Source organism: Penicillium maclennaniae (assembly GCF_028827695.1).
Source record: "Penicillium maclennaniae strain IBT 15551 chromosome Unknown utg000007l:1.0-4884863.0:1.0-4888362.0, whole genome shotgun sequence".
Classification (NCBI taxonomy): domain Eukaryota; kingdom Fungi; phylum Ascomycota; class Eurotiomycetes; order Eurotiales; family Aspergillaceae; genus Penicillium; species Penicillium maclennaniae.
Window position 1 is genome coordinate 3,935,560 of NW_026623219.1, and position 27,115 is coordinate 3,962,674.

Here is a 27,115-nt window from a genome sequence, read left to right on the forward strand (position 1 = left end):
TAACAGAACGGAAAGGGGCATTGATCATGCAGGATTTACCGCGGACAGGAGGAAATCAAAAGGAGGTGCACGCTCGCTCAATTCTCCATCAAAATCGACCACCCGGCTCTCTCATTACCACATAAGCAGGATGGCGCAAGTAAAAGGGAAAATATAAGGGGAGGAAAGTGTGAGCCCTATCTCAGTCACATTCCCATCGAATCTAGACAAAAGAAAGGAATCATCCAAATCACATCAGCTGACAAGACTCAGGATCTCCTCATTTGGAAGGTTCCCAGCCAACCCAGCTACGAGGCATCACTCGCCAGACCTTGCACTCTCCACTGCGCAGGTCGTTCAGCTTGAAGCTTTCCATCTTCACCTTTTTACTCTCGCGTCCCTGCTCCCAGGCGCGAATCTTCTTCTTCGTACCGTCCCAGTCGACAACAATGCCGACGTGGTCAGGCTTGCCCACTTCGGCACTGTACTTCTGGTGCATAGTGCCTCGGTGGCCTTGGAAACGGGCATTGCGGAAGCTGACGATATCACCAGCGCGGATTTCATCATTTTGAGAGACCGATGCATTAGCCAGGTTGGAGTATACCAAAGCACCATAGGCTCGGGTTCCAACAGGAAGCAGCGCATCAGAAAGCGGGTTCAGCAGATGCTGGACGAGCCCGAATGGGGTGCCATCGCCGACAGTCGAGTTTTGAATGGCATTTACGGAGTCAGAGATGCGAGTTCCGAGCTGGTTATGGGCCTGTTCTAGTTGGTCCTGGCGGAGCTGAAGTGGTGGAGCTTCATGACGCTGCTCCAGGATGGCATCCGCGGGGTTCTTGCCATCGAACTGCACAGTCACAACAGTCTGAGAGTAGTCAATGAACAAAATGTAGACGTCCTTGGACACAGTTGTCTTCCTACCCCGTTTTGACGAAGATGACTCTTCAACTTCGAAAAGAATGTCTTTTCGATTTTGGAAGACTGGAGGGGGGGTATTGGGCTGCGTCCACCAAAGAGTAGACTCTCCAAGATCAACTTCAGTGGCGATGTAACCCTGGTCAATAGAGGGACGAGAAACGTCCATGGAGCGTCGAATGTTGGGACCTCTCAACATATCCATGGAAGCTCGCTGACCTCGACTTGTCGATGGGGATGGCATACCGGAAGCCGAAGCCATAGGAGGTGGTGGTGCCAAAGAAAGCCTCTTTTCATGTTGTGATGTAGGCGGCTTCTCGCTTGCTGGGGTTTGGACTGGAGACGCATCATACATATCATCATATTCTTCAGGCTCTTGATGCGGAGGTGGAGGGGGCGGCGCATCTGGGAGTCCGGTAGTATGAGGCGGGGGAGTGGGCAGACCATGTTGAGGAGCGGCATAATTGAACGGGTCGTACTCTTCTTCATCTTCATCACCAGCTATTGGCTCTTGGTTGGGTGGGGGCGGGGGAGGGCCTCGAGGTGTGTCCATCGAAACCCTAGCGTTCCGAGGCGGCTGGCTTGGAGGCGGCGGAGGAGCTCCCCTAGGAGCACCTGAAGGGACCGGTGGGGGGCTGTCTGTGTTCCATTGGGCTCCGTGGGGATTGAAGTGAGTGATCATCGTTTATTGTACCCTCATCGAAGCTGGAATCACGCTCATGTGATCTCAAGGCATCCTTGAATTTGGCACCCGACGCAATATCAGTGTCGTAGTCCCCATCGTACTCGGTGACCTCTCCTTCGACGTCCTCACCAGCCTGCCGGGGAGCAGACGTGGCACTTATACGACTATCGGCAGTAGATCGTCGGCGGATTTGACCAGGAGGTGGTGGTGGGGCGGCGGCGCGGCTCTGCGCTGGCGGTGCCGGTAGATTTGATGGTATCGGAGGGGGTAGACGGCTTGCCCTCTTTTCAGCAGTCGGGGTTGGAACAGGTGGGAGAGAGTCATAGGTCGAGGAACGACGGGCATCAATATGATCAGGAAGCGCGGGTGCAGGCACCGGAGGTGGTCCGCTTGCTGGGTGGTTTGAAGACGAGTTCCCGGCATGCAAGGAGAGCTCATCATCGGATTCATCGCCTGCTGAGGGTCTCGGGGGAGGAGCCGGTCGACCTAGTAAAATTATCAACAATAACGTACCGAAAAGATCATCAGTCTACAACTTACCTCCTGGGACTGGCGGGGGTGAAGCTGGCATATCGACTGGTACAGGAGGAGCCGGAACAGGTCGCGACGCAATAGGTGGCGGGCGAGGTCTGTCGGTAGAGCGACGAGGAACAGACGGCGATGCGCCATCATGGATGACCTCCTCGACGTCCGGCACGTCTCGAGAAGCATGCTGCTCAGTAATGGGAGTCACTAGCGGTTCCTCTTCCTCTTGCTCCACATCGGCAGGAGGAGGAACGGGCCTAGTGTTGATATTCATTCCCGGCAGAGGGACAGGAGGAGCAATGCCAGGTGAAGTCGGTTCTTCGAGCTTCTTTTCTGATTCGCTAGGAGTCTTCATTTTCCGGGGCGCAGGAGCAGACATGCCTGGCATACCGCCTGGCGGACCAAAGAGGCCCATCATGCCCATGCCACCACTCATCTTGGCCATGCGATTACGTAGCTCCAGTCGGCGTCGGGTCTCAGGGTCCATCTCTTCCTCCTCCTCGTCCTCCTCATCAGCCTCTTCTCCCTTTGACTCAACCGCATGAGTCGACGGTTGCTCGGCAGGCTCCTCCTCGTCATCCTTGCTAGCAGATGTTTCTCCTGCATCTTCGGAGTCCGCCGCGGCGGAATAGTCAGCATCGTTAGTATCGCTGGCAATCTCCGCCGTCGGCGAGAAGGGGGCCGAAAGAGCTGGAGGAGCCTTTGCTCGTACGGTATCGACACTTGGATCCCGACCGGTTGTTGATGGTTCAACAGGTGACTCGGCCTCTTCGGGCTCTCCGGCGACGGGTTCCGAGGGCAGATCAAGTGACTTCTTCGAAGGCTTGGGCTTCTCTCTCTTTTGGACAGCTTCAGCGTGACGCTGGGCCTGCTCTAGCTGCTGCTTCTGAAGAAGAGCAATTCTGTCCTTAAGGCTGGTGGGCTTTGGCTGATCCTCGGCGCTCTCTGTCGACTCTTGCTGAACAGGAGGCGGCGGAGGCCGACTTTCGGAAATCGGTGGCTCGCGAGTCAGCTGTTCCTTCAACTCCGGGTCTTCCTCTCTTTTATAGACCTTGGGAGCGGGGTCCCTTGGCGGAGGCACGAACGAGTCCTTGCTTGGAGGAGGAGCCACAAACTGTTTCTTGATAAACGAACTTGACTGCGAGCCGGCAGGTTTCAAGGGCGCAACTGGCGATGCGGCGGGCTTATTAAAGGCGGCGATACGGTCTTTGAAAGATGAGCCGGAAGGCTTCTCCGCTACGGCCGGGGGCGGGGGCTTCGAGGAGGCCTTAACGGGAGGAGCGGCGGTGGTGACGACAGGCATAGGTGCTTGAGCCGGCTGCAAAGGCGAGGTCGGAGATTCAATAGCAGGACTTGAAGCGACGCGCGGGGACAGAGGCGGAGGTGGCTGCTGGACAACCACGTCCTTGTCGGCCTCTGCGGGCTGCTCCGCAACATCGGGCTCCGCTTCGGGTTGACGTTCGCTCACAGTAAGAGGGGATTCAACCGGTGCCGGTTCAGCTTCCTTCTTGGGCCTGTTAGGGCGCGTCGGGCGCGGAGGAGCCGGAGGCTCATAGCGCTCGACAAAGTTCTTGGGAAAGATGCCCTCTTGTTTGACCCCGGACCCGTCCGTGTATTCACCATAGTACCATTCGGCATCCTCCACAGCGGTGACGGTAAGAATTTGTCCGATTGGGAAACTGAGGTCGTCATCGTGGCCCGAAGCATACTCGAAGACCGATTTGACCGTAAAAGGCGGGTTGGACATCTGGCAAGTCGGGCCCCAGAGTTCGGAGGGACGGGTGTAGAGACGCTAAAGCACAGGTGTGTGACGGCAATCAGGCTAACAATTTACAGGGTGGATCACCAGATCTGATACCTCCAGCATGCAGTGGTATACTGGTAGATAGGAGTAAGGCTTTGGTCGTAACCGAAGTCAGCTCGGAATGACGACAGTGTTGGTGGGTGCCTAGGGGAGATGAGGGGGAGTGGAGGGGTCCGGAAGGAACTCACATTGGAACTGGATAACCGAGCACCCTAGCGAAGGTCTGGAATTGAGGAACGAAGTATGTAGGGGACCAGCCGTTGATTGCGAACATCAGAGGTTGGGCGAAGGGGAGTGTGGAAGGCAAGTGAGGTGGTCGTCACTTGGCGGGATGAGGGAGACAGAGGCTCCACTGGGCGATCGGCGGCTGCGAAGAACCAGGGTAGGCGCAGCACTGCATAAACGGTGCAGCAAATGGATATATGTATACAGTTTTGTTCGAGTAGATGCACTTTTTTTTTGGAAGATTTTACGGGTCTGACCTGCATGTCAACAGCTTCCGATGTAAGCTAGATGGGGGTGATTAGCTTCGATGGCTGGACCGAGTTGCAACCAGTAAACGTATACCAAGTCTGGCACGATCATTACCAGAGCTAGCATATTCCTTTTGATGAATTACGAAACACGTCAAACATAGCATTGTTTCCTGCCCATAAATTGCCTACGTCAGGAAAACCCGGAGGTGGAAGTGTCGTGGCTCTTATTGGCGACATCACTGCCCGCGAACCCCGGGCTTTGCCTTTCGCCTCCGCTGAAAATCGCGAACCACAAAATCTCGAGCTTCTGCTCTCCCACTCCTTGCCACACGCCCAATCGAAACCTCGACGTGCCAACATATTCAGCATGTCTGCGCCAGGCTCGCCTAGAAATGTGCTTAAAACATCCCTCCAAACTGCATACGCTGCCGCCAGCGCTGAACAGCCATCTTCACTTCCGACTCGGGAAGAACAAGACAAATTCCTCGAAGGCCGCCCTCGTGCGACTACTCACCACTTAGGAATTGCGCTTCAACATGCACATCAGATTCAGGCACAGAAAGATGCAGAGGGAATGATCTTGGACCGTATTATCGAACTTCTCGCGCTTCCCTCCTCTCCGTCCGCCGACCCAGCAACACCCTCTCCCCAAGACGCCCAGCTGTTTAAATCAGCACTATATCCATTCCGACCAAGCGACTATGATAGCCTCGTGGAAGAACGAAACAATGAGGATCTATGCGGCTACGGCCTTTGTCCTCGCAAGAATCGCAAAGACAATTATGGCCGAGGCCAATCGTTCCGATTTAAATACGGTGCTAAAGGAAGTGGACCTGGAGGTCGAGGGCGCAGTGTGAATATTGTGCCTAGCGACAACATTGAGAAATGGTGCTCTGACCAATGTGCTGAGCGCGCTCTCTACATTCGCGTACAACTCGGCGAAAAGCCAGTGTGGGAGAGGCGGGCAAATGACACCCATGCCAAAAACATCCAATTGCTCGAGGAAGGTCGTGCCAAATCACAGAAACCCAGGATTGGGAGCTCAAGCGCCGCTTTGCGCACTTCTCAGCTAGATGGAAATGATCACTTGACGGCTGGTATGAAGGACTTGAATATCCAGGACAGCGAGCGCTCGGAGGAGCTTGCCTTGGAACGCGGTGATACAGGTCATATACATCGTCATGGGCGCGTTGGTGTCCATGTGAAAGAAAATGAACTTGGCAAGCATTCTGCTGCCAGTGCCCCGCAGCCACGGCCGGAGGATGCCTTAGGAGGATCCATAGAAGGATATGTGCCGCTGGACCGGCGAGATAAAGCGTCCACTCCATATGAAGGAGATCTGCTTGATCAGATCTGAGATGATGGGGAGGCTGTTGCATGTTGAGCGGTGTTTCGGAGTTATTTCAACTCATACCCCGGAGGCGTGCGGCGACTACGATACTTACTAAAAATCTACGAGTGGCCATGAGACTTCAATCTGCAGAATGCTAAGCATCCACATATAGCACAGATCAAGCTCAATGGCCCCGAGTCGAGTCGAACAACGTTCGAAGACTCCTACGTAGTTCAACCTAGGGGACAAGCCTCCCAAGTAAAAGCACGAGGACAAGTTTTGGCAATCAAGCGTCATCCCCATAGGAGATTCAGCGACACCTTTGTCAAGGGAATCATTTTTTTCATTCCTCATCCATGGATAGCCTCCATTCTTTAGCTAAAACCGTGATAGCCGGGAAGAAAGCCAGTCCGGGTGAAGTATCGTCAGGAAAACGCCAGGAGCCGACCTAAGACCGTCAAAGAAATTTTGTATTCTCCCAGCGCAACCATCCAGGGTGCTGGGCTTAGCGGGGACCGAAGCGGCGGGGGCGCTCGGACTGCTGCTGCTGGCTGACAGTGACGACGTTGACCTTGAGGTTGTCGAACTAGAAAAAAAAAGGTTGAGATTATGTTTCATCGTGGTTGTAGGTAGAGCAAACTTACGCCCATGGACTTGAGGAGGTCCTTGGTGTCGGCATCGACATCGAGCTGGCCGGACTCGGTCTGGGAAACATCCAGAGCGGAGACCTCGGGGACGTACTGATCCTTGCGCTCACGCTCCTCCTCCTGAAGCTTGAAGGAGATACCGCGAACCGGACCACGCTGAATGCGCTTCATCAGATGGGTGGTGTACTGAATATAGCAGTAAGCAGCTGTTCAATAAAATGGTGTATTCATGCAGCACTTACACCAGCGATCTTGTTGCGAAGACGCTTGGAGGCAATGATGGCGATCTCATCGCAGATGCGCTTGTTGGTCTCGAAGTCGAGGGTCAACTTGGGGTAGTAGCGCTCGATGATGACCTTGGCGGACCGCTTGACGGTCTTAGTACGGACGCGACCCATGTTGGCGTTTTGTTGGCTGGAAGGATGTTCGAGGATAGGAATCCAAAGTGTTGCCGTTTTGGAAGACTCGGGCGGTTGCTCTCGCTTAGCGGTGTGCGGGTCCTTGCCCTACTCCAACCCTAAATCTCACGTGAGTGATACTGATTACGTAAGGCGAATCTGATCGAGCCTGAGGCCTGCATGTCTTCTGTGAACGTTCGAAGTGCCATGGAACTCCTAGTACTACAGATTGAAGAGGCTTCTCGGGTCAAATAAAACGAAATTGATGCATTGGCTTATATCACATGTGCAGAAAGGTAATGAGAGTAGCTTTACATAAGCCCCCGGTCTAATCGTACATTCCTCCGTCGAGATTCCATCGCGCAGGACGCCTTGTCGCTTCTTATCGCGACGCATTCAAGTCTTGCATGAGGCTGTTGACAAGGTCCTCCTTCGACTTCTCAGGTGACCTCGATACATTGTCAGGCGAAGGCCTGAAACGACCCTGGTTGAAACGGGGTCGATCCAAACGAGGCACGACGTTGGCGTCCCGTCGAGCGGCTTCCGAGATACTTGTGATACCAGGCTTCTTAAAATCCTGAATGCCGTACGGTGCCTTGGCAGTTGCACTGGCACGGTAGGATGATAGCCCAATTCTGCCATCAGAACCAACAGCAGCGCGGATTGGGGTAACCCAGTACTTGGCACCACCAGGAATAGTCGCATCGAAGAAAGTCAGACCAGGAGGTGTGCCTTGGTCGATGAAGGTCATAGCATTCAAATCTTCAACGGCAATACCACCGACACCGGCAATCGCCCTTGAAACACGTCCCTTGAACCGGCCCTTGGGGCGCAAGATACGGGCCTCAACAGGGCGCTGGAATGCCTGCGGACCATGCTCGGGGTGGTTGTACGTCAAAGCGTGGGATCGTGTGTAGGAGAGACCAGCGGAAGGGTGTGTCTTGGGAGGTCCGGTCACAGAGTATTCGGACGCTGACAGTTTGGTTCCGGGGGATTGATAATACTTGCGTCCGATCCGCTCGCTGGGCACCGCAGGGGCGACGGAAGATCCAACAACTCGAACACAACCGGTCCGAGAGCAAACGGATCATTTCTGAGGGTTTTGATATATATGTTGAACTCCTCGTCGGTAACCTTGACGGGCTCGATCAATTCAAAGTCCTCCCCGTTGTCCTGGGCCTGTTTCCGGGCCTCGGCAAAACGTTTGGCTTCAAGCCGCTCTCTCAACTGCACAAGGAGCTCTGGCTTTTTTGAGCGTACTTGATCCAGATAGGTCACAAACTCCGCCTCGCTCAACCCACCAAGCCAGGGACCGGATTGTCTATACTGCTTGGCACCGGTCTCTGCCAGGCTCTGGCTTTTTTCCGTGTTGTCGACGAACGTTTCGAACGGGCTCTGGTGTCTAGGAACGATGCTTGTCGCGTAGTTGACTTTTGAGGGAAGCGACATGGGCATATGTAGTTCCTGGAACTTCTCCAGGGTCAGGGTGTGATCGGCCGCGGACTCGAAATCGGTGACATGTTCGTAAGTGTCCAGGGCCTGCAACCGGACGATGGGTCTTGATGACTTTTCCGATGTCGACTTAGCTGGCAACGGCCGCTTCAGACCCCAATCGCCTCTAGCTAGGGCCTTTTGCGGAGTGACGATCGAAGCGCGGATGGGGTGAGGGAGGGTGGAGGTGTTGGATTCGAACACGGCTTTGGACGCCGGCGGCTCCTGCGGAGGCTGAAGAGCTTGGGGGGAGGGCGAATAAACGTGACTTGCGCAGAAGATTCGCCGTTGGTGACAGCCTGGCGGTCGCCATCTTGTTCAATGGTCGATGGAAAGCTGGACGGCGTCCGCGCAAGAAAAGTTGGCCGGAGAAACGGGCTAAGCCGATACGGCGCACGACAGCGGCCAAAGGCGCGGTAGCCTATCACGAAACTGGGTTTGCGCTTTCCAACGAGCTTCATAAGACGTACAAGACAGTCGCGTCACTGTCGTCAGGCAAACGTCCGAATGTTTCTACGATACGATTTTGCACTAGCAATATCACGTCATCTTCACCTTCCTATCTCAACTCGAGATACTTAGTTTGTTATCTTTTTACCCAGTAGGAAGATAATTACCCTACAGGTGACTATAAGTACTTCGTAACTTCGTTCCAGGGCAATATAAGCTTGTGCCAATTGAAAGGGAAACATTACTTTGTTACTCCGACGAACGAATCAGGTAAGCACGTGTCACCTCTTATCTCTCGTGATTCTTCCTAGCCTATGCTCTCTTCTAGGACCAGTCTTTCCCTAAAAGAAGATCGGCATTCTAAGCACCAACGGCCAGCAACGAATCAATTGTATCGGAAACGGTGTCCTTGAATGAGTGATACTTGAGTCCAAGGATTTGCAATGACTTGCTGTTGTCGAACTCATAGATTTCTTCCGGGAAGTCACCGGGAGCATCCTTGGGAGGAAGTTTCGGCTCCAATTCGGGGTGGGTGTCACGCACAATATCAACGATCTCCTTGTTGGAGAAGTAGCCTGCTGTGATGAAGAATCTCTGACCGCCTGCCTCAGGAACCTCAATAGCTCTCACGTGCGCGAGTGCCACATCCCGGACGTCGACCCAGAGGAAAATGCCGGTCGGGGCAATCTTCTCCTTCATCTGGCCCTGGATGATGTTTCGCATGCGCTGATTCGAGGTATTGATGGCTTCAAGGGAGTTCAAATAGTGGACAATTGGACCAAACACCAAAGGAGGGTTGATAGTGGCGATATCAAATTGGGGCTTCTCTTTCTTAATAAAGTCCCAAGCGGCCTTCTCGGCAAAAGTCTTGTAGGCGATATCAGTCAGCGCATACCGTGATCATATCATAGAAGTCTTTGCTTACCTTACTAGCCCGGTAGACGTTAGCGGGGTCCATAGCTTCTTCCCATGTTACTGGGTTCCAGTTTTCTTCACTATAGACCCTAGGATGCTGCTTGCTATTCACGATAGCAGCAAAGGATGAAGTAATGACAACGCGCTTGACTTCGGGCGCGTAAGCTTTCACGGCGTGGAGAATCCCTGTGGTTCCCTTGATCGCGGGATCCAGGAAGTCCTTTACAGGGTCTTGAACGTTAAAGTGGAAGGGCGACGCTGTGTGAAGGACATAATCAAACGGCGGGTTGGACTTTACGGCCTATTGTTAAAGCATCAGTAACGATCAAGGCATAAAATGGGACTGGGAGGTGTGTTCACCTCGTCAAAAGCCCCAGCTTGGGCTACGTCCTTAACAATCACATAAGAGAGCTTATCCTTAGTGGTGTCGGGATGGGCCTCGAGGATCTTTTTGCCCTTGTCTTCGGACCTGACCGTCACCACAGTTTCAAAGCTATAACAGAGATCAGTATCAGCAACTGAACCATGAAGATTTGGTCGTCGAGCCGAACCCATGCTGCAGAAGGATATCAACGATGTGGGCGGCGATGAAGCCGCTGCCACCTATTGCGAACGATTAGACCGATATGCTGACATAGAGGCATTTGGAAAACTGGAAGTTACGTACCGGTCAAGAGAACTTTCACCATTGTGACGATTGAGATAAGATAGTAAAAATTGTATGTACCGTGGAGAGGGAGAGATACTGTATGTAAGGATGGGGAACCCCGGGCTTTTGTGGTCTTCGAACCCCTCGATTCCGTCATTGCTCCCCGTAAAGGCCCACCAGCTCACAGTCGATTACAAATGAACATTGAACAACCTCACTGGCTTCTGGGGTTCAAGACTATGACTTAACAGTACAATAAATCCGAGTAACTCCGCCTTTCGTTTGGGCTTGGGTTCTTTCACGTGGCTTTACGGAACACCCGTCGTTGCCGTTTATCATCGGAGACAAAGGAGCTATCCGCTAGCACTGGCATAATCATGCAGGTAAATGCGATAACGGGTATTTGATCTCATTTCTGCCCAACTTATCCCATGGCTGGTTGTAGAGTCACTCGTCAGATTATTGCAGTGTTTTGACATGTGCTCTAGCTGTTCCCAGAGACATTGTTGTCGTGAAGGCTCATGTTGACCTGGCTGCAGACTCATTGAAATTTATCAAATTCGAAGTGGCGGCGATCCATTGATAAGCGCTAAAAATGAATTGTTGCTCAAGACTTGCACAATCGAAGCCCGGTATTTCTTGACCGCATGTTTCTATAATGACTAGTCCTATGCCTGCTGTACAACCTGCCATCAGATCGTCGATGACCCATCAGCTCAATTGGATTAGTGGCAATTGGCATTCTGCTGTATCAAGCGTGGAGATGAATGAGTACCTGTTTGCTTTGCGCTAGGCATGTCCTTAAGCCAGGTTCTAGACCGATTCCAGGAGGATGTCGCAGCCTCGTACAGAGAGTATTATCGATGTGCGATTGAGCCTCAAGAAATATGCTTTTGATCTTTCTAGTATTACGGGGCACGAGTGCTGTGTACGACACTAGACAGACGAAAGATTCCAGTTCTGTGGCTAGTCAAAGGTACTTTCATGAAGTGGTGTCTAACACCGGAGTCGATGGTACAATGCGGCTGCTAAAGCGTATTTTCAAGACGAGGGACGATTCCGAATTTCAGAGAGACACTGAACAAAGACATTAGAAAAGACATGTGCAGAGCTAGGGAGACGTATTGAGCGTGGAGAGGTTGGAGGCAACGCGGGAAGGGAACGTGGTCTGTGCACCCCGTCTTCGACCTGGAGGCTCACACATGACCATCCCTCCTCCACCATCTTCTACTCAACTTATGCGCCCTGCGCTTCTGCTCTTCCGCGGTCGGCTTCCAATGTCAACCCGGGGGTGCGTGTCGCAATCATGGCGCAAGCAGGCCCTATGACCGATGTGACCCAACGACTTTTCGTGGAGTTGAAGTCCAAGAACGACGAGACCCGTGCCAGAGCTGCCTACGAGCTCTATGACAATGTCTTATCAGTCTCACGAGGTAAGGCCGACCTCTGCACGTACTGCAAGTTTGCTTGATTTAGCTGACACTCTCATTCTCCGACAGACTGCCCCGCTGAGAAATTCGTCGAGTTTTACAACGCCGTTAGCCAGCGGATCGCCCAGTTGGTGGTGACTGGCAGTGATGCAAATGAAAGAATTGGCGGTCTATTAGCGCTTGATCATCTGATCGATTTCGATGGCGTCGATGCCGCCCAGAAGACCACGCGGTTCGCAAGCTACCTAAGAAGCGCACTTCGAAGCAACGACAATGCGGTGCTGGTTTACGCTGCCCGATCACTCGGCCGCCTTGCGAAGCCCGGCGGGGCACTTACTGCGGAACTTGTGGAAAGTGAAATCCAGTCAGCTCTGGAATGGCTACAATCTGAACGTCAAGAAAGCAGGCGTTTTGCGGCAGTGCTTGTTATCAGGGAGCTTGCAAAAGGCTCGCCCACGCTACTCTATGGCTTCGTACCACAGATCTTCGAGCTCGTTTGGGTGGCACTTCGAGACCCAAAAGTCCTCATCCGAGAGACTGCTGCGGAAGCCGTGGGCGAATGTTTCGATATCATCGTGGCTCGAGACGCTCAAGTCCGTCAGTCGTGGTTCCAACGTATTCACGAGGAGGCACAGATGGGACTTAAGTCCAATAACATTGATTGGATTCATGGTTCCCTCTTGATTCTCAAGGAACTGATTTTGAAGGGTACCATGTTCATGAATGAACACTACCGCGGCGCGTGCGAGATCGTTCTACGCCTCAAAGACCATCGTGACCCCAAAATCCGCACTCAAGTCGTCCTCACCATCCCTATCCTCGCATCCTACGCTCCTACCGACTTTATTGAAACTTACTTGCACCGATTCATGATCTATCTCCAGGCACAACTCAAGAGAAAAGAAGAAAGGAACTCTGCCTTCGTCGCAATTGGAAAGATAGCAAATGCAGTGGGGCCTGCCATCGCACAATACCTCGACGGCATCATCGTCTACATCCGTGAGGGGCTCGCAGTGAAAGCCAGGAACCGCGCGGGTGTCAACGAGGCACCTATGTTTGAGTGTATCAGCATGCTTTCGCTGGCGGTGGGGCAAGCCCTCAGCAAGTACATGGAGGCTCTTCTTGACCCTATATTTGCCTGCGGTCTTAGCAAATCTTTAACCCAGGCATTGGTGGACATGGCTCATTACATTCCTCCCATCAAATCGACAATCCAAGAGAAGCTTCTCGATATGCTGAGCATCATTCTTTGTGGAACACCATTCCGGCCTCTCGGTTGCCCCGAAAACCGTCTCCCTCCTATGCCATCATTCGCCAAAGATTTTGCACCTCAAGAGCTTCATTCCGATGCCGAAATCGCATTGGCTCTTCACACGCTGGGAAGCTTTGATTTCTCCGGGCACATTCTAAATGAGTTTGTGCGCGATGTGGCGATCAATTACGTGGAGAATGATAACCCGGAGATCCGAAAGGCTTCGGCTCTTACATGTTGTCAACTCTTCGTCCACGATCCGATCATCAATCAAACTAGTGGACACTCGATACAGGTCGTCAGTGAAGTTATTGACAAGCTATTGACTGTTGGTATTGGTGATCCTGACCCAGAGATCCGCCGCACTGTTCTTTGGTCATTGGATCGCAAATTTGACCGGCATCTGGCACGACCAGAGAACATTCGGTGCTTGTTCCTCGCTGTCAACGATGAGGTGTTCGAGGTCAAGGAGGCTGCCATCTGCATCATTGGCCGTCTCTCTAGCGTCAACCCTGCTTATGTCTTCCCGCCGTTGCGGAAGCTGCTGGTCAACCTTTTGACCGGTCTCGGATTTGCCAATACAGCCCGCCAAAAGGAAGAAACCGCGCAGCTCATCAGCTTGTTTGTTTCGAATGCTACAAAGCTCATCAGATCATATGTGGATCCCATGGTCACAGCTCTGCTACCAAAAGCGACTGATACGAACCCAGGTGTTGCTGCTGTTACTTTGAAGGCGGTGGGGGAGCTCGCTAATGTTGGCGGGGGGAGATGAGGCGTTACCTCTCACAAATCATGCCCATCATCCTTGATTCGCTACAAGATCTTTCGTCTCACACAAAACGTGAAGCTGCCTTGAAGACCTTGGGACAATTGGCTAGCAACTCTGGCTATGTCATTGAGCCATATCTCGAGTACCCCCATCTCCTTGATGTCTTAATCAACATTATCAAGACGGAGCAAACAGGTTCTCTACGAAAGGAGACCATTAAACTCGTTGGTGTCCTTGGTGCTCTGGACCCCTACAAATACCAGCAGATCAGTGATACCGAGCCCGACGTGCACCACATCAATGAGATCCAGAACGTCTCGGATGTTGCCCTAATTATGCAGGGTTTGACCCCGTCAAATGAAGAGTATTATCCTACGGTGGTTATTCACACTCTGCTTCAAAACATCTTGAAGGAGAACTCCTTGGTTCAGTACCACTCCGCTGTGATTGATGCCATCGTGACCATATTTAAAACCTTGGGCTTGAAGTGCGTGCCATTCCTAGGGCAGATTGTTCCGGCATTCATTTCGGTGATCAGAAGCTCTCCTGCAAGCCGTCTTGAGTCTTATTTCAACCAGATGGCTATTTTGGTCAACATTGTGCGGCAGCACATTCGTGCGTTCTTGCCAGAGATTATTGACGTAATTCGCGAGTTTTGGGATGCTACATACCAAGTTCAGGGCACGATATTGTCGCTCGTTGAGGCCATTGCTAGGTCATTGGAAGGAGAATTTAGGAAGTACCTTGCCCGTCTGATACCTCTGATGCTCGACACTCTCGAAAAGGACACCACGCCGCGTCGTCAGCCTTCTGAGAAGGTTCTCCACGCTTTCTTGATCTTTGGATCGAGCGGCGAGGAATACATGCATCTGATCATTCCTTCGATTGTGCGTCTTTTCGATCGTCAGCAACATCCGCAAAGCATCCGCAAGTCAGCCATCGACAGTTTGACGAAGCTGTCGCGACAGGTCAATGTTTCAGACTTTGCATCGCTTATGGTCCATGCTCTCTCACGAGTTGTGGTCAGCGGTGACCGCGTATTGCGTCAGGCTGCTCTTGATTGCATCTGCGCCCTGATTTTCCAGCTCGGCCAGGACTTTACTCATTACATTCATCTTCTGAACAAAGTTCTCAAGCAGCATCAGATCACTCACACCAACTACCAGATCTTGGTGACGAAGCTTCAAAAGGGAGACCCGCTCCCGCAAGATCTGAACCCGGAAGAAAATTACGCCTTTCCTACCGATGATACAAGCTTTGCAGAAATCGGTCAAAAGAAGATTGTTGTGAACCAGCAACATCTCAAGAACGCGTGGGATGCTTCGCAGAAGTCCACCCGGGAAGATTGGCAGGAGTGGATTCGTCGATTTAGCGTTGAGCTTCTAAAAGAGTCGCCGTCACCAGCCTTGCGGGCCTGTGCCAGTTTAGCGGGAATTTACCAGCCTTTGGCCCGTGATCTCTTTAACGCTGCCTTTGTGTCGTGCTGGACAGAACTCTATGATCAGTATCAGGAGGAGTTGGTCCGTTCGATCGAGAAAGCACTCACTTCAACAAATATCTCCCCTGAGATCTTGCAAATACTCCTCAATCTTGCCGAGTTCATGGAGCATGATGACAAAGCTCTGCCGATTGATATTCGTACACTTGGCAAGTATGCAGCCAAATGTCATGCTTTTGCCAAGGCTCTTCACTACAAGGAGCTTGAGTTTGAACAGGATCAGAACTCTGGTGCGGTAGAAGCCCTGATTACCATCAATAATCAGCTCCAGCAATCCGACGCCGCTATCGGTATCCTGCGCAAAGCACAGGCTTATCGTGACGTGGAGCTGAAAGAGACTTGGTTTGAGAAGCTCCAGCGATGGGACGAGGCTCTTGCCGCTTACAAGAGACGTGAGAGGACCGATCCAGATTCTTTTGGCATCACAATGGGTAAGATGCGTTGTTTGCACGCCCTGGGTGAGTGGAAGGTTCTTTCGGACCTTGCACAAGAAAAGTGGAATCAAGCGTCGCTGGAGCACCGTAGGGCTATTGCCCCTCTTGCTGCTGCTGCAGCCTGGGGTCGCGGCCAGTGGGAACTCATGGACTCTTATCTTGGTGTTATGAAAGAGCAGTCTCCTGACCGTTCTTTCTTTGGCGCTATTCTCGCCATTCACCGCAATCAATTCGAAGAGGCCAACATGTACATTGAAAAGGCACGCAATGGGCTCGACACCGAGCTCTCCGCTCTTCTTGGAGAATCTTACAACCGGGCCTACAATGTTGTCGTTCGTGTCCAGATGCTTGCAGAGCTGGAAGAAATCATCACCTACAAACAGAACGTAGGTGATGCTGAGAAGCAAGAAGCGATGCGATTAACCTGGAACCAACGATTGCTCGGATGTCAGCAGAATGTAGAGGTGTGGCAGCGTATGCTCAAGGTCCGGGCACTCGTGACTGCTCCCCGTGAGAATCTTGAGATGTCTATCAAATTCGCCAACCTTTGCCGCAAATCCAATCGTATGGGTCTTGCCGAGCGGTCTCTTGCGTCACTTGAGACTATCATCACCGATGTCAATGGTACACACACGATTTCTCACCCTGAGGTTACCTACGCCCGATTGAAGTTCAGCTGGGCGAGCGGACACCAACTTGAGGCTCTCGAAATGCTGAAGGATTTCACCTCTGGTTTGACTGATGATCTCTCCAAATACAACACCCTCATGGTGTCGCACAACGAACATCACGGGGTGAATGGCGTGAACGGAGTCTCTGATCCCAGCCATCCCGAGGCCATTAGTCTGCGTGAACGTATAGGAGATGTTGCAAAATTCCGAAAGCTTCTGTCCAAGAGTTACCTCCGACAAGCTGAATGGCAGACGTCTCTCCAGAGAGGTGACTGGAGACCTGAGTATGTCCGTGAGGTTCTCAGCGCATATTCCGCGGCCACTCAGTATAACCGTGACTCCTACAAAGCTTGGCACGCTTGGGCTCTTGCGAACTTCGAAGTTGTCACAACGATCTCCAACCAGGCAAGTCGTGATGGCAAGCCCGCACCAGTACCGCCCCATATCGTGACAGAGCACGTGATCCCTGCCATTCGGGGCTTCCTGCGGTCGATTGCTTTGTCCTCTACCTCCTCATTGCAAGACACTTTGAGATTGTTGACCTTATGGTTCGCCCACGGTGGCGATCATGAAGTGAACAACGTTGTCACCGAAGGATTCACCACAGTCAACGTCGACACATGGCTTGCTGTAACTCCTCAGCTTATTGCTCGAATCAATCAGCCCAACATCAGGGTCCGTGGTTCCGTTCACAGGCTACTCGCTGAGGTTGGCAAGACACACCCGCAAGCCCTGAGTGTACCCATTGACCGTTGCCATGAAATCTAATGTTGCTCGGCGGTCTCAGTCCGCTACCAATATTATGGAAAGCATGCGGCAGCACAGTGCTAAGCTCGTGGAACAGGCGGATCTCGTCAGTCACGAACTGATTCGTGTTGCTGTCCTGTGGCACGAGCTTTGGCATGAAGGCTTAGAGGAGGCCTCTCGCCTGTACTTCGGTGACCATAATGTGGAGGGCATGTTTGCCACTCTTGCTCCTCTTCACGACATGCTTGACAAAGGAGCCGAAACACTCCGTGAAGTATCTTTTGCACAAGCTTTTGGTCGCGACCTCGCCGAAGCGAAGCACTACTGCATGCTTTATCGCCAGACGGAGGAGATCGGCGACCTCAATCAAGCCTGGGATCTCTATTACACGGTGTTCCGTAAAATCAACCGTCAACTTCCGCAATTGTCCATTCTCGATCTAAAATATGTGTCGCCTCGCCTCAAAGAATGCAATGGTCTTGACTTGGCAGTACTGGGGACTTATCAAAGCGGTCGTCCTGTTATTCGCATTATCAGCTTTGATCCGATTTTGCATGTCCTGCAAACTAAAAAGAGACCGCGACGTATGTGCTTGAAGGGTGATTCAGGTCATAATTACCAGGTATGTCGGGCTTTCTCATATCTCAATCTGCCGCTAAACTGACACTTTCTCTCTCAGTACGCTCTCAAGGGCCACGAAGATATCCGTCAAGATGAGCGAGTTATGCAACTTTTCGGGCTATGCAACACGCTTCTTGACAACGACAGCGAGAGCTTCAAGCGCCACCTCTCTGTCCAGCGGTTCCCTGCAATCCCACTCTCCCAAAGCTCCGGTCTGCTCGGATGGGTCTGCAACTCCGATACTCTTCATGCGCTGATCAAGGAGTACCGTGAAAGTCGCCGGATCCTGCTCAACATTGAGCACCGAATCATGTTGCAGATGGCACCCGACTACGACAGCCTCACTCTCATGCAGAAAGTCGAGGTCTTTGGATATGCCATGGACAATACCACGGGCAAAGATCTGTACCGGGTGCTATGGCTGAAGAGTAAGAGCTCCGAGGCCTGGCTTGAGCGACGCACCAACTATACGCGATCCCTCGGTGTCATGTCTATGGTTGGTTACATTCTTGGTCTGGGCGATCGTCACCCCTCCAACTTGTTGCTCGATCGTACCACGGGTCGTGTTGTTCACATTGATTTCGGTGACTGTTTCGAGGTGGCTATGCACCGAGAGAAGTACCCCGAACGTGTACCATTCCGTCTCACACGCATGTTGACCTTTGCAATGGAAGTGAGCAACATTGAAGGAAGCTACCGGATTACTTGCGAGGCTGTGATGCGTGTCCTGCGAGAGAACAACGATTCCCTCATGGCGGTGTTGGAAGCCGTAAGTCCCATGAATCTCTTAGCACTTACTGTGATCGCGACTGACAATGATGTAGTTCATTCACGACCCTCTGATCAACTGGCGTCTGGGAGCACAGGAATCCCCAGACCGAGTATCACTTACAGCGGAGCGTCGCCAGTCCATCATTGAAGGCATTAACTTCGAGCACGGTGTACAGCCAAGCAATTTCTCTCGTCGCCGACCTTCCATTCTCGAAGGTGGCATCCTCGACACACCAGAAGGCGTCCCTGCCGAAGCCCGCGAAGCACAGAACGCTCGTGCTCTCCAGGTGCTCGCCCGAGTTAAGGAGAAGCTGACGGGACGAGACTTCAAACACTACGAGGAGCTCAACGTGAGCGATCAAGTCGACAAGCTCCTTGCCCAGGCCACGAACGTGGAGAACATCTGCCAGCACTGGATCGGTTGGTGCAGTTTCTGGTAAACCAAGTCACGACGTGTGTTTCCGGAGTTTCTGGGTTGATTTGATGCGTTATGACGAGTGTTCATTCATTTCATGCGGCGACTTCATTACCTCTATTTGAGCATTTTCTTCTGTAACTAGAGTTACCCCGCCTTTGCTGTTTTACTATTTCTTCTTTGTCCTGCAGGTGTCGTTGCATTGCTTGCGGCATCCATTTGGGAAGCTTTGTTTAGTTACTAGGAACATTGAGATGTCCGGTTACGATCCAAGTACAGGTGCAGTCACTGTAAATCTATGCAACTCGATCTGCCGGTGTTGCTTCTGGCGTATTCCGATCAATTACAGATATTCGGTGGTCATATGAAATCCGGGAGACACCAGGGGAGAGCACCAAGCTCACGCTCCAAGACCGTGAAATTTTTATCCATCTTCATGTTCACCATTCTTCCTCCATCGTCCTTATCCTTGATTTAGTCATGGCAAGTAAAGGACCAGTTTTGTGGAAACTACCAGTCCGCGGGCACAAGAGGTAGTCAAGAGCCACAGCCGAGGTCGGTGCGGAAGTGGAGAACTTCCCCCCGTCTTCTCTCATCTCCCCAGACCATGGGCGGCTGAATCTGTTTATCGGCCTAACAAGCACCATGTCGACTCCAGATGCCCTTCCAGGGCCCTCCGCGCCCGGGCAAACGGCAACTGTGCACCCCATCGTCCGTAATGCTTTGCGCATCAGTCTGAGCGTGAAGGAGTACCAAACGCTCCACGAAGTCGCCGTCAAACGCGCCCCATCTCTGAAAGACAAGCTTCCCTCTCCATCGCATTATGAGAGCATGGCGAACCCGAAGAATCGGCACACCGAGGCCGCTCTTCGCACGTCGTTGCGTGTGCTCGTGGGCTCGAGTGTCGCGATGAAGCTGGTGGAGGTGGTGATGAAGCGGATTCGAGGCGATACGAAACAGTACGAACAACCCGCATCACTTTTCTCCAGTTACGTGAAATGATTCAGAATACCTGCTAACGCCACATCACTACAGAGAGAAGACTCGCAGCCCGCTGCACCGAAGCCCCATCTTCCGCCTTTCGGTCTCTATGTCACTCCTGCTCCTCTTTCACCGACTCCTATATCGCTTCTTCGTCAGACTCCGTGCAAATCTCCGCACCGAGGATGCGAAGCCCTTCAGGAGCGAAACCCGCGGGTCTCGCGCGCGCTCACGTCGCGCTTTGCGCCGGCCGTCGGGGCCAGTTTAGCTGGATTCGCTTTGGCGATCACGCGACAAGAGCAGCTGCGTTTGACGGCTGCTATCTACTGGTCGACCCGGAGTCTGGAATTCTTGTTTAATATGATGGATGAGAAAGGATGGTTGGCCCAGCGCCCATGGTGGTTCGGCAGCTGGCTGCTTATGCCGATCTCTTGCGCTCAGCTCTTCCATGCCTTTGTGTTTGATCGTGAGACTACGCCTAAGGTATGTCACATGCCTTTTATACCGTGAAACAAGATTGGGGAGGAGGATGACGGCTAAAATGTGTTCCAGTGGTTTGGCAATGCCATTCTCAAGCTCTCGCCGAGCTACATCCCCGGCCGACCGGAGTCACTCCCTGCCAGCAGCTCCTGGCCTGAGAAGGATCAAATCGTGGATTCTCTCGCATCCATTGCGGATCTGCGCTGGCCGTAAGTTTCGTATGTTCTTCCCTGCTTTATTTCAAACCTGACCCCGTTTAGGAAATTCGTGTCGCCCATTCTACACCCGACCGACCCTCATACCCTCCCATCCGTGGTCAAGTCAATTTCTCCGATTACAGGTCCTGCGCACCCCTCAATTACGAGCCTGTCATGCGCTCTGCTTCACCCAGGTGTTCCAAACTGCAGCACAGCGTTCCTGCACCACATTCTTCTTTCGGTGCCCCCGCTAGCCCGCTTCCTGGCCACCGTGACGCTGGCACTGACCATCCCCAAATTCAAGAGCGTTCTCGCTCAGCCATTCACATCCATTAACAATCTCTCCAAGCGGATTCTTATGATGACTGCTGTACTGTCAGCCGCCATCGGGTCCGCTTGGGGCAGCATCTGCCTTCTGAATGGCGTTCTTCCTCGCTCCACACTCCCCACCAAGCGTTTCTTCCTTAGCGGAGCTATTGGCGGTCTTCCATTTATGTTTCTGGGTAATAGCCGCAGCGTGTTTATGTATTTCTTCCGCGCCGGCGTGGACTCGGCCTGGAAGACGGGTGTCAAGCGTGGACTATGGAAAGGTGGTCGTGGTGGTGAAGTCTGGCTCTTTGTTCTCTCCTGGGCAGTGATCGGATCGATTCTCGAGGCTCACCCGGGTGCGGTGCAGGGCCCCGGTATTCGCAAGTCCTTAGCGTGGATGCGGGGAGACGGGTGGGTCGACCCTGAAGAGATTGCGAAGCGCAAGTTGCGACGGGGGAACGAGGCGAAGACCGAGAACTGATTTAGTCGCTTTGACTTCAAGACGAATGCCAAAGTCTCAGGAATAAAATGCAGTGCTGAACATCCTCGGAAGCTGAATTCCAGTCTGTTTTGTAGTTCCGACTCTCCCCCATGTCTGGTTGATCCAGACCCACTTTCTCCGCATTCATCTTTTCTTTAAAGAAAAAAGCTGGGGACGCGAACTACTTTTCAAGTCCAATTGATCTTTTCGCCGCTGTACAGAGCACGCAATGTCCGTTCAAAGAATGAAGATTGGCTGTGCCGGTCTTGGTCGCATGGGCAATGCGTCATGCCCTCAACGTTCTGGAGCGTTGCCCTCGCGCCGAGCTGGGAGCTGCCAGCTCCCCGGACCCCGTGGAGCTCGAATGGGCCAAGACGCACCTGAAGCCCTTTGGTGTACGCCAGTTCCAGAATGACGACGACATGCTGAAGCAGGAGAGTCTCCAAGCCATTGTCGTGGCCTCGGCTACTGCAGTGCATGCCGAGCAGGCCATCAAGGCCATCAATGCCGATAAGCACGTTCTCTGCGAAAAGCAGCTGTCGACCAGCGTTGAAGTCGTAAGTATCCCCCTGCCACACCTCTATCATCATTCTAGGGCCAATACCTGACCACTCGATAGTCCCAATCTGTCGTCGATGCCGCCAACAAAAAACCCACTTGAAGGTGATGTGTGGGTTCTCTCGCCGATTCGATGCCTCGTACCGCGACGCCTTCCAAAAGATGAGCACTGGCATGATCGGCACTCCTTCCGTCCTCCGCAGTCAAACCTGCAACAAACTCGATCCTTCGGGCTTCTTCGTCGCCTACGCCCAATTCTCCGGAGGAATTTTCAATTTTCGTCGACTGCTCAATTCACGACATCGACCTTACACTCTGGTTCTTCGGCGCCAACAGCAAAGTCAAATCCGTCTCCGCGGTGGGGAACACCGCTGTGGAACCGGACCTCCACAAACACAACGACCGCGACAATGCAGTGGGACTCGTCGAGTTCCACGATGGCAAGATTGCGTACTTTTACGCATCGCGCATAATGGCGGCTGGGTAGGAGGATACGACGGAAATCATTGGAACGAAGGGGAAGCTCACGGTGAATGTGCAGCCGCAGATGAATTTGGTGAATATCTTTGACGATTCGGGGGTGAGGCGGGAGATTCCGGAGACTTCTTACGATCGCTTTGAGTATGCCTTTGTGACTGAAGCGCATGAGTTTACGGCTTGTGTGCTTGAGGATCGGAAGCTGCCCTTGGACTTGAATGCGGCTGTACAGGTACAGGCTGTTCGTATCGGGGCGGCGTTGCAGGAGAGTATGGTTGGGGGCAAGAAGATTGTCTTTGATGGAGATGGGAACCGCGTGGAGGTGTCGAAGCTTTAGCTGGTAGAGTCTGGCTTCACCTGTCATTTTACTTGTGCCGCATTCTCAATATAACCAGGAAGGGTTGTTCATGCCACAGTTTGATTTGTTGATTTTTATTGTATTTCCATTTTCTTTTTGGTGATCAAGTTTAAAAATTACGAGCTGAGATGACTAGGATTTGCCTCTGGATCTTCCTATTATTCCCAGAGCCATAGCTCAAATCCCCGCTTTAAAATTAAGCTGGCATACATGGTCCTTGGCGACGAGTGCTCAGGAATCATATTTCCGGCTTCCCCAGACCGGCGTGGAGTATACCGGTCCCCCCACTTTGCAACGTCCCGCAAAGACGATGCTGGTAGTGACGTCAATCGAACGACGAGAGCCACAGATGGGAAAAAAGGACATCAAAACACACTTCCCGTGATTGACAGAGGCCCTGTTCCGCTGGAACTGATTCACAGCCCTGGTGCGCGGGAGGGGCTTGAACGTTCTGATTTCCCGATTTGGCTACGAGTGAACCATGTCACTGGAATTAGGTACTCTCAGTGGCGACAGGAACGAGCCAGATTTGTCTCAAAAACTGTACCAGGGGGAAAAGTATTCAAGACAAGAGTGTGATTGACGAAAAAAAAGAAAAGAGGAAAATGAGAGAAAGCCAGAATCCCGCGCAGTTGCGTCAAAGGCGGGCAAAGACTCCCCCGCGCGTGGGGGCGCTCGGTTTATCATTACATTGAACCCCGTCTTCTTCTTGTCTTCTCTTTCTCTTTTTCTTTTTCTTTTGATTCAATCTCTCTTTTGAGAAAAAAATCATACAAAATGGCTGCCTGCGACGTCCGTTTCAAGCTCAACACTGGTGCTGAGATCCCTGCCCTGGGTCTTGGTACCTGGCAATCGAGCCCAGGCGAAGTCGCCCGCGCTGTTGCCCACGCCATCAAGGTCGGCTACCGCCACATTGACACCGCGCTGTGCTACGGCAACGAGAATGAAGTCGGCCAAGGTATCAAGGAGGCCATTGACGCCGGTATCGTCAAGCGAGAGGAGCTTTTCGTCACCACCAAGCTGTGGTGCTCCTACCACGCCCGCGTCGAGGAGGGTCTCGAGACCAGCCTGAAGAACCTTGGACTCGACTATGTCGACCTCTACCTGATGCACTGGCCCCTGGCCATGAATCCCAATGGTACGTCTTCGTGCAACACTCATAACCTCTCCCACTCTAACAGACCAAAAGGTAACCACCCGGTCTTCCCCAAGCTGCCTGATGGGTCCCGGGACATCGACCACAGCCACTCTCACGTCACCACCTGGAAGAGCATGGAGAAGCTCGTCGGCTCCGGTAAAGTCAAGGCCATCGGCGTCTCCAACTATTCCGTCAAGTACCTCGAGGAACTCCTCCCCCAGGCGACCATTGTCCCCGCCGTCAACCAAATTGAGAACCACCCGTCCCTGCCGCAGCAGGAGATTGTCGACTACTGTAATGCTAAGGGCATCCACATCACCGCCTATAGTCCCCTAGGTAGCACCGGCAGCCCCCTTTTCACCGCCGAGCCCATCGTTACCGTCGCAAAGAAGCGCAATGTCACCCCCGCCACTGTCTTGCTCAGCTGGCACATTGCCCGTGGGTCCTCGGTGCTCGCCAAGTCCGTGACGCCCGAACGTATCGAGGCGAACCGGACTGATCTCATCCATCTGGACGCTGAGGATATGGCGACTATCCGGATGTACTCGGAGACTTTGGCTGCGACCAAGTCATTCCAGCGCTTCGTCTTTCCCTCCGTTCGGTGTGACCTTCGGTTTCCCGGACAAGGAGTAGATGTTAGATTGCACTCTGTATAGACGATACCTTGGGTCGAGGGCCATTGTACATATTCGAGTTATTACGAGGACTTTACGTGAAAAAGAATTTCAATGAATCTTTGAACTTATTCGGTTTCATTAAGGATACAGGGACACGGTGGGGGAGAGGGTGGAGCTCGTCACGAGAAAATCTCAATTTGCAAGTCGACTTTGATCGTAGGAAATGGGGAGGATCTTTCCATGCGCATGGCTGGTAAATCACAACTAAATTCAGTATGAACGCGCCGGTCACGCTTTATGCATGTATGCATTTTATCGAATCGCAGATCTCACCATCACATCGTGATTGTAAAGTCGTTGTTCATGGGAGATGGCTGTACAATTGCTATGCAATTGGTGAACGTTGAAGATGGGTTAAAAGGACTTACTGCTGCTTGGCGTTGGGCTTCTTCTTGCGATTCTTCTTGTTCTTTTTCCTCCTTGGAGTCTGGGGTTGCTCGCCATCAGGAGCAAAGATTGTCGGAGTCTGAGCAACCTTTCCGGGAAAAGATGGACTTGAATTATTCGAATCAGAGACTGATGAAGTTTCGAGCTTCGAGTCGGGGCCAGAGGGAGTTTGGAAGGTGCTTCTCCTTCCGGTGGAGGTCCATGTAACTGAGCCAGCAACAGGAGGACCTGGATACTTCTTTCCCTTGTTCTTATCTTTCTGGTGACGCGAGCCACGGTTGCCGCTGCCTTCGCCGTTGAAGTTTGGCTCAAAAGAAGCTTCAAGTTCGGCCAGAGTCATTGGACGCGGTGGGGGGAGCAACAGGAGGGTCGAGTCCCACCCAGATGCGATGAACCATGGCATTGCTGACGCACTGGTCTGCGGCTCGTTCGAAGAGGACAAATTCACGATAGCCAAGTTCTTCGAGATAGGCTTGGTCAATGACACCAGGTAAGAGCCTCTTTTGGGCAAGGATGTGCAAGGCCCACGTGCGGCGTTGTTCACGCAAGTCCACGACTTCCTTCATCAGGTCTACGGTGAGCGCCGGGGTCCGAGCCTTCTTCATCTCGTCGATGAGATTCATGAAGAAACAGAATGGGAGAGTGATGAGCATTGCGGAAAGGATGGTGATATCGAGACGTTTGGTTCTCAGGTCTGCGTAAGAGGGGTGACCTCCATAGCGGACTGCCTCAAGGCTCATGTTATCCGTGTATGAGCCTGGCAGGGTCCAGATTTGATGCGGAATGCGAGTCGCGTAGTAAGTGGCTTGAGCACGCTCATAGAGTTTGAAATCGGGCTTGACATTCGACGCCATGAACTTGAACAATGCCTTTTTGACAACACCTATCTCGTTCAAATGGAAGTTGGACATGTGATGATCACCGATTTGCCCCGCGTGCACAACGGCTGGAGTGGGTTTTACGGCACCAGAGTGAAGCGCGGGAACAGTCAGCATGTATTCGCCGATCAGAAGACACGAAGAAAGAAGGAAATCAGCGCTTTCCCAATCAATAAGATCCAGGATCAACTCAATCGCGCATCTGACAGCAGGTTGATATCCGAAGAAAGCGCCAGCCGAGCCGTAGCAAAGAGCAAAATCCAGCTTGGCCAGGTGGACTGAGAAGGCCAGTTCGCTGTCCTTTTTTCTCGGTTCAGCGCCCAGTCCACTTACAGCATGGAGTCGAATATTCTCGTGCGAAAGCTTCCGCTTAGGGTCGTACAGGCCATGAAGAGCCAACCCGAAAGCAGTGGGGCAATTGAACCGCGGACCTCCGTGAAGGTGGATGCGAGTTATTCCATCTTCATCCTCCTTAATGACCTGCAGGGCCGCGGCTAGGAAGGGGCTGGTGGCCATGACAATCTCTTTGTGAGCTTTGCATTCACTGGGCCTGGCCGAGAGATTTGTCACGGGCGTGAGAAGAAATATGACATCCTTGGGTTTGTGGAGGTAGCTGTCCCTGATAACCTGCATCTTTTCAGGCGAGGGGTACTCCCCAAGATAGTCACTAGGACCTTCATCAAAGCGAACATAGGAAGGAAGGATTTCCATTCTCGTTTTGAAGCTCTGGAGGCAGCTCTTCTTGGGAGATTCTTGAGGGGTGGTTCGTTCAGTGACTGGCTCGGTGGTGAGACCTGGCGAAGTGGGTCGATATGACTTCTCGCTCGGAACTGGAGAGGTGTTCTGCTCCTGTCTGGCATCAAAGAACTCATGAGGGGTGTCCGGAGTAAGTAAAGTCGAATCGGTGCGAAGGCTCTGCATAAGCAAGTCTTCCGACTTGACCTGCTCGAGCCTCGCTTGTCTGAGCCAGTACCTGGTCCGCTTAATGAGGCGATTGACCTCGTCTGCCTCCAATTTCATAGAAGTAGAGCCTGGGCGAGTAAGGGGATCTGGAGACGTTCCACGAATGAAGTCAAGAGGTGAGGAGAAGGACACTGTACGGCGGCGCCAGTCAAGAAGAGTGGGAAGAGCTGGTAGAAGATTTGAAACAACCGAGACTGCAAAGGCTCTGTTGTCAAAGACTGATTCGATCGATCGAAAAGAAGTGGGCTTCGAAACGGGAAGAGGTGCCGGAGCAGGACTGTTGGAAGCGGGGGAGAAGAAGTCTTAGTTGACAGGGCCTGAGGGTTGTCAGGAACTTTCCCTGTCACAATCAACTT

At 52.5% G+C, this 27,115-nt stretch overlaps 10 protein-coding genes across 10 annotated transcripts; 5 read left to right on the plus strand and 5 right to left on the minus strand.

Moving 5' to 3' along the window:
* Nucleotides 1-259: 259 nt before the first annotated feature.
* On the minus strand, nucleotides 260-3,851 carry N7477_008675 (SH3 domain protein; the record flags this gene model as incomplete). Its single annotated transcript, XM_056970338.1, is given in 3 exon segments — nucleotides 260-1,499; nucleotides 1,510-2,065; nucleotides 2,120-3,851. The coding sequence occupies 3 exon segments, from the start codon at nucleotides 3,849-3,851 to the stop codon at nucleotides 260-262; spliced, it is 3,528 nt and encodes a 1,175-aa protein (XP_056820370.1).
* Nucleotides 3,852-4,751: 900 nt separating this feature from the next.
* Nucleotides 4,752-5,741, plus strand: N7477_008676 (Rtr1/RPAP2 family protein phosphatase; the record flags this gene model as incomplete). The annotated part of the gene is made up of 1 exon (XM_056970339.1): nucleotides 4,752-5,741. The coding sequence occupies one exon, from the start codon at nucleotides 4,752-4,754 to the stop codon at nucleotides 5,739-5,741; it is 990 nt and encodes a 329-aa protein (XP_056820371.1).
* Nucleotides 5,742-6,222: 481 nt separating this feature from the next.
* N7477_008677 (40S ribosomal protein eS17) lies at nucleotides 6,223-6,762 on the minus strand (the record flags this gene model as incomplete). Its single annotated transcript, XM_056970340.1, has 3 exons — nucleotides 6,223-6,303; nucleotides 6,362-6,550; nucleotides 6,607-6,762. 3 exons carry the CDS (start codon nucleotides 6,760-6,762, stop codon nucleotides 6,223-6,225), a joined length of 426 nt encoding a protein of 141 aa, XP_056820372.1.
* A 382-nt stretch (nucleotides 6,763-7,144) lies between these two features.
* Nucleotides 7,145-8,714, minus strand: N7477_008678 (mitochondrial 37S ribosomal protein bS1m; the record flags this gene model as incomplete). The annotated part of the gene is made up of 3 exons (XM_056970341.1): nucleotides 7,145-7,784; nucleotides 7,826-8,478; nucleotides 8,523-8,714. The coding sequence occupies 3 exons, from the start codon at nucleotides 8,712-8,714 to the stop codon at nucleotides 7,145-7,147; spliced, it is 1,485 nt and encodes a 494-aa protein (XP_056820373.1).
* A 349-nt stretch (nucleotides 8,715-9,063) lies between these two features.
* Nucleotides 9,064-10,307, minus strand: N7477_008679 (SDR family oxidoreductase; the record flags this gene model as incomplete). Its single annotated transcript, XM_056970342.1, has 5 exons — nucleotides 9,064-9,570; nucleotides 9,629-9,919; nucleotides 9,979-10,111; nucleotides 10,170-10,221; nucleotides 10,286-10,307. The coding sequence occupies 5 exons, from the start codon at nucleotides 10,305-10,307 to the stop codon at nucleotides 9,064-9,066; spliced, it is 1,005 nt and encodes a 334-aa protein (XP_056820374.1).
* A 1,068-nt stretch (nucleotides 10,308-11,375) lies between these two features.
* tor (putative TOR pathway phosphatidylinositol 3-kinase TorA) lies at nucleotides 11,376-18,900 on the plus strand (the record flags this gene model as incomplete). Its single annotated transcript, XM_056970343.1, has 6 exons — nucleotides 11,376-11,700; nucleotides 11,767-13,685; nucleotides 13,850-16,996; nucleotides 17,109-17,690; nucleotides 17,748-18,458; nucleotides 18,514-18,900. Coding segments are annotated over 6 exons (7,071 nt in total), but the record flags the coding sequence as incomplete, so codon positions are not given.
* A 620-nt stretch (nucleotides 18,901-19,520) lies between these two features.
* On the plus strand, nucleotides 19,521-21,323 carry N7477_008681 (uncharacterized protein; the record flags this gene model as incomplete). The annotated part of the gene is made up of 4 exons (XM_056970344.1): nucleotides 19,521-19,834; nucleotides 19,883-20,339; nucleotides 20,409-20,545; nucleotides 20,597-21,323. The coding sequence occupies 4 exons, from the start codon at nucleotides 19,521-19,523 to the stop codon at nucleotides 21,321-21,323; spliced, it is 1,635 nt and encodes a 544-aa protein (XP_056820376.1).
* A 281-nt stretch (nucleotides 21,324-21,604) lies between these two features.
* On the plus strand, nucleotides 21,605-22,695 carry N7477_008682 (putative NAD binding Rossmann fold oxidoreductase; the record flags this gene model as incomplete). The annotated part of the gene is made up of 3 exons (XM_056970345.1): nucleotides 21,605-21,884; nucleotides 22,085-22,296; nucleotides 22,369-22,695. 3 exons carry the CDS (start codon nucleotides 21,605-21,607, stop codon nucleotides 22,693-22,695), a joined length of 819 nt encoding a protein of 272 aa, XP_056820377.1.
* A 798-nt stretch (nucleotides 22,696-23,493) lies between these two features.
* Nucleotides 23,494-24,510, plus strand: N7477_008683 (putative glycerol dehydrogenase; the record flags this gene model as incomplete). Its single annotated transcript, XM_056970346.1, has 2 exons — nucleotides 23,494-23,854; nucleotides 23,906-24,510. 2 exons carry the CDS (start codon nucleotides 23,494-23,496, stop codon nucleotides 24,508-24,510), a joined length of 966 nt encoding a protein of 321 aa, XP_056820378.1.
* A 728-nt stretch (nucleotides 24,511-25,238) lies between these two features.
* N7477_008684 (uncharacterized protein) lies at nucleotides 25,239-26,816 on the minus strand (the record flags this gene model as incomplete). Its single annotated transcript, XM_056970347.1, has 1 exon — nucleotides 25,239-26,816. One exon carries the CDS (start codon nucleotides 26,814-26,816, stop codon nucleotides 25,239-25,241), a length of 1,578 nt encoding a protein of 525 aa, XP_056820379.1.
* Nucleotides 26,817-27,115: the final 299 nt, after the last annotated feature.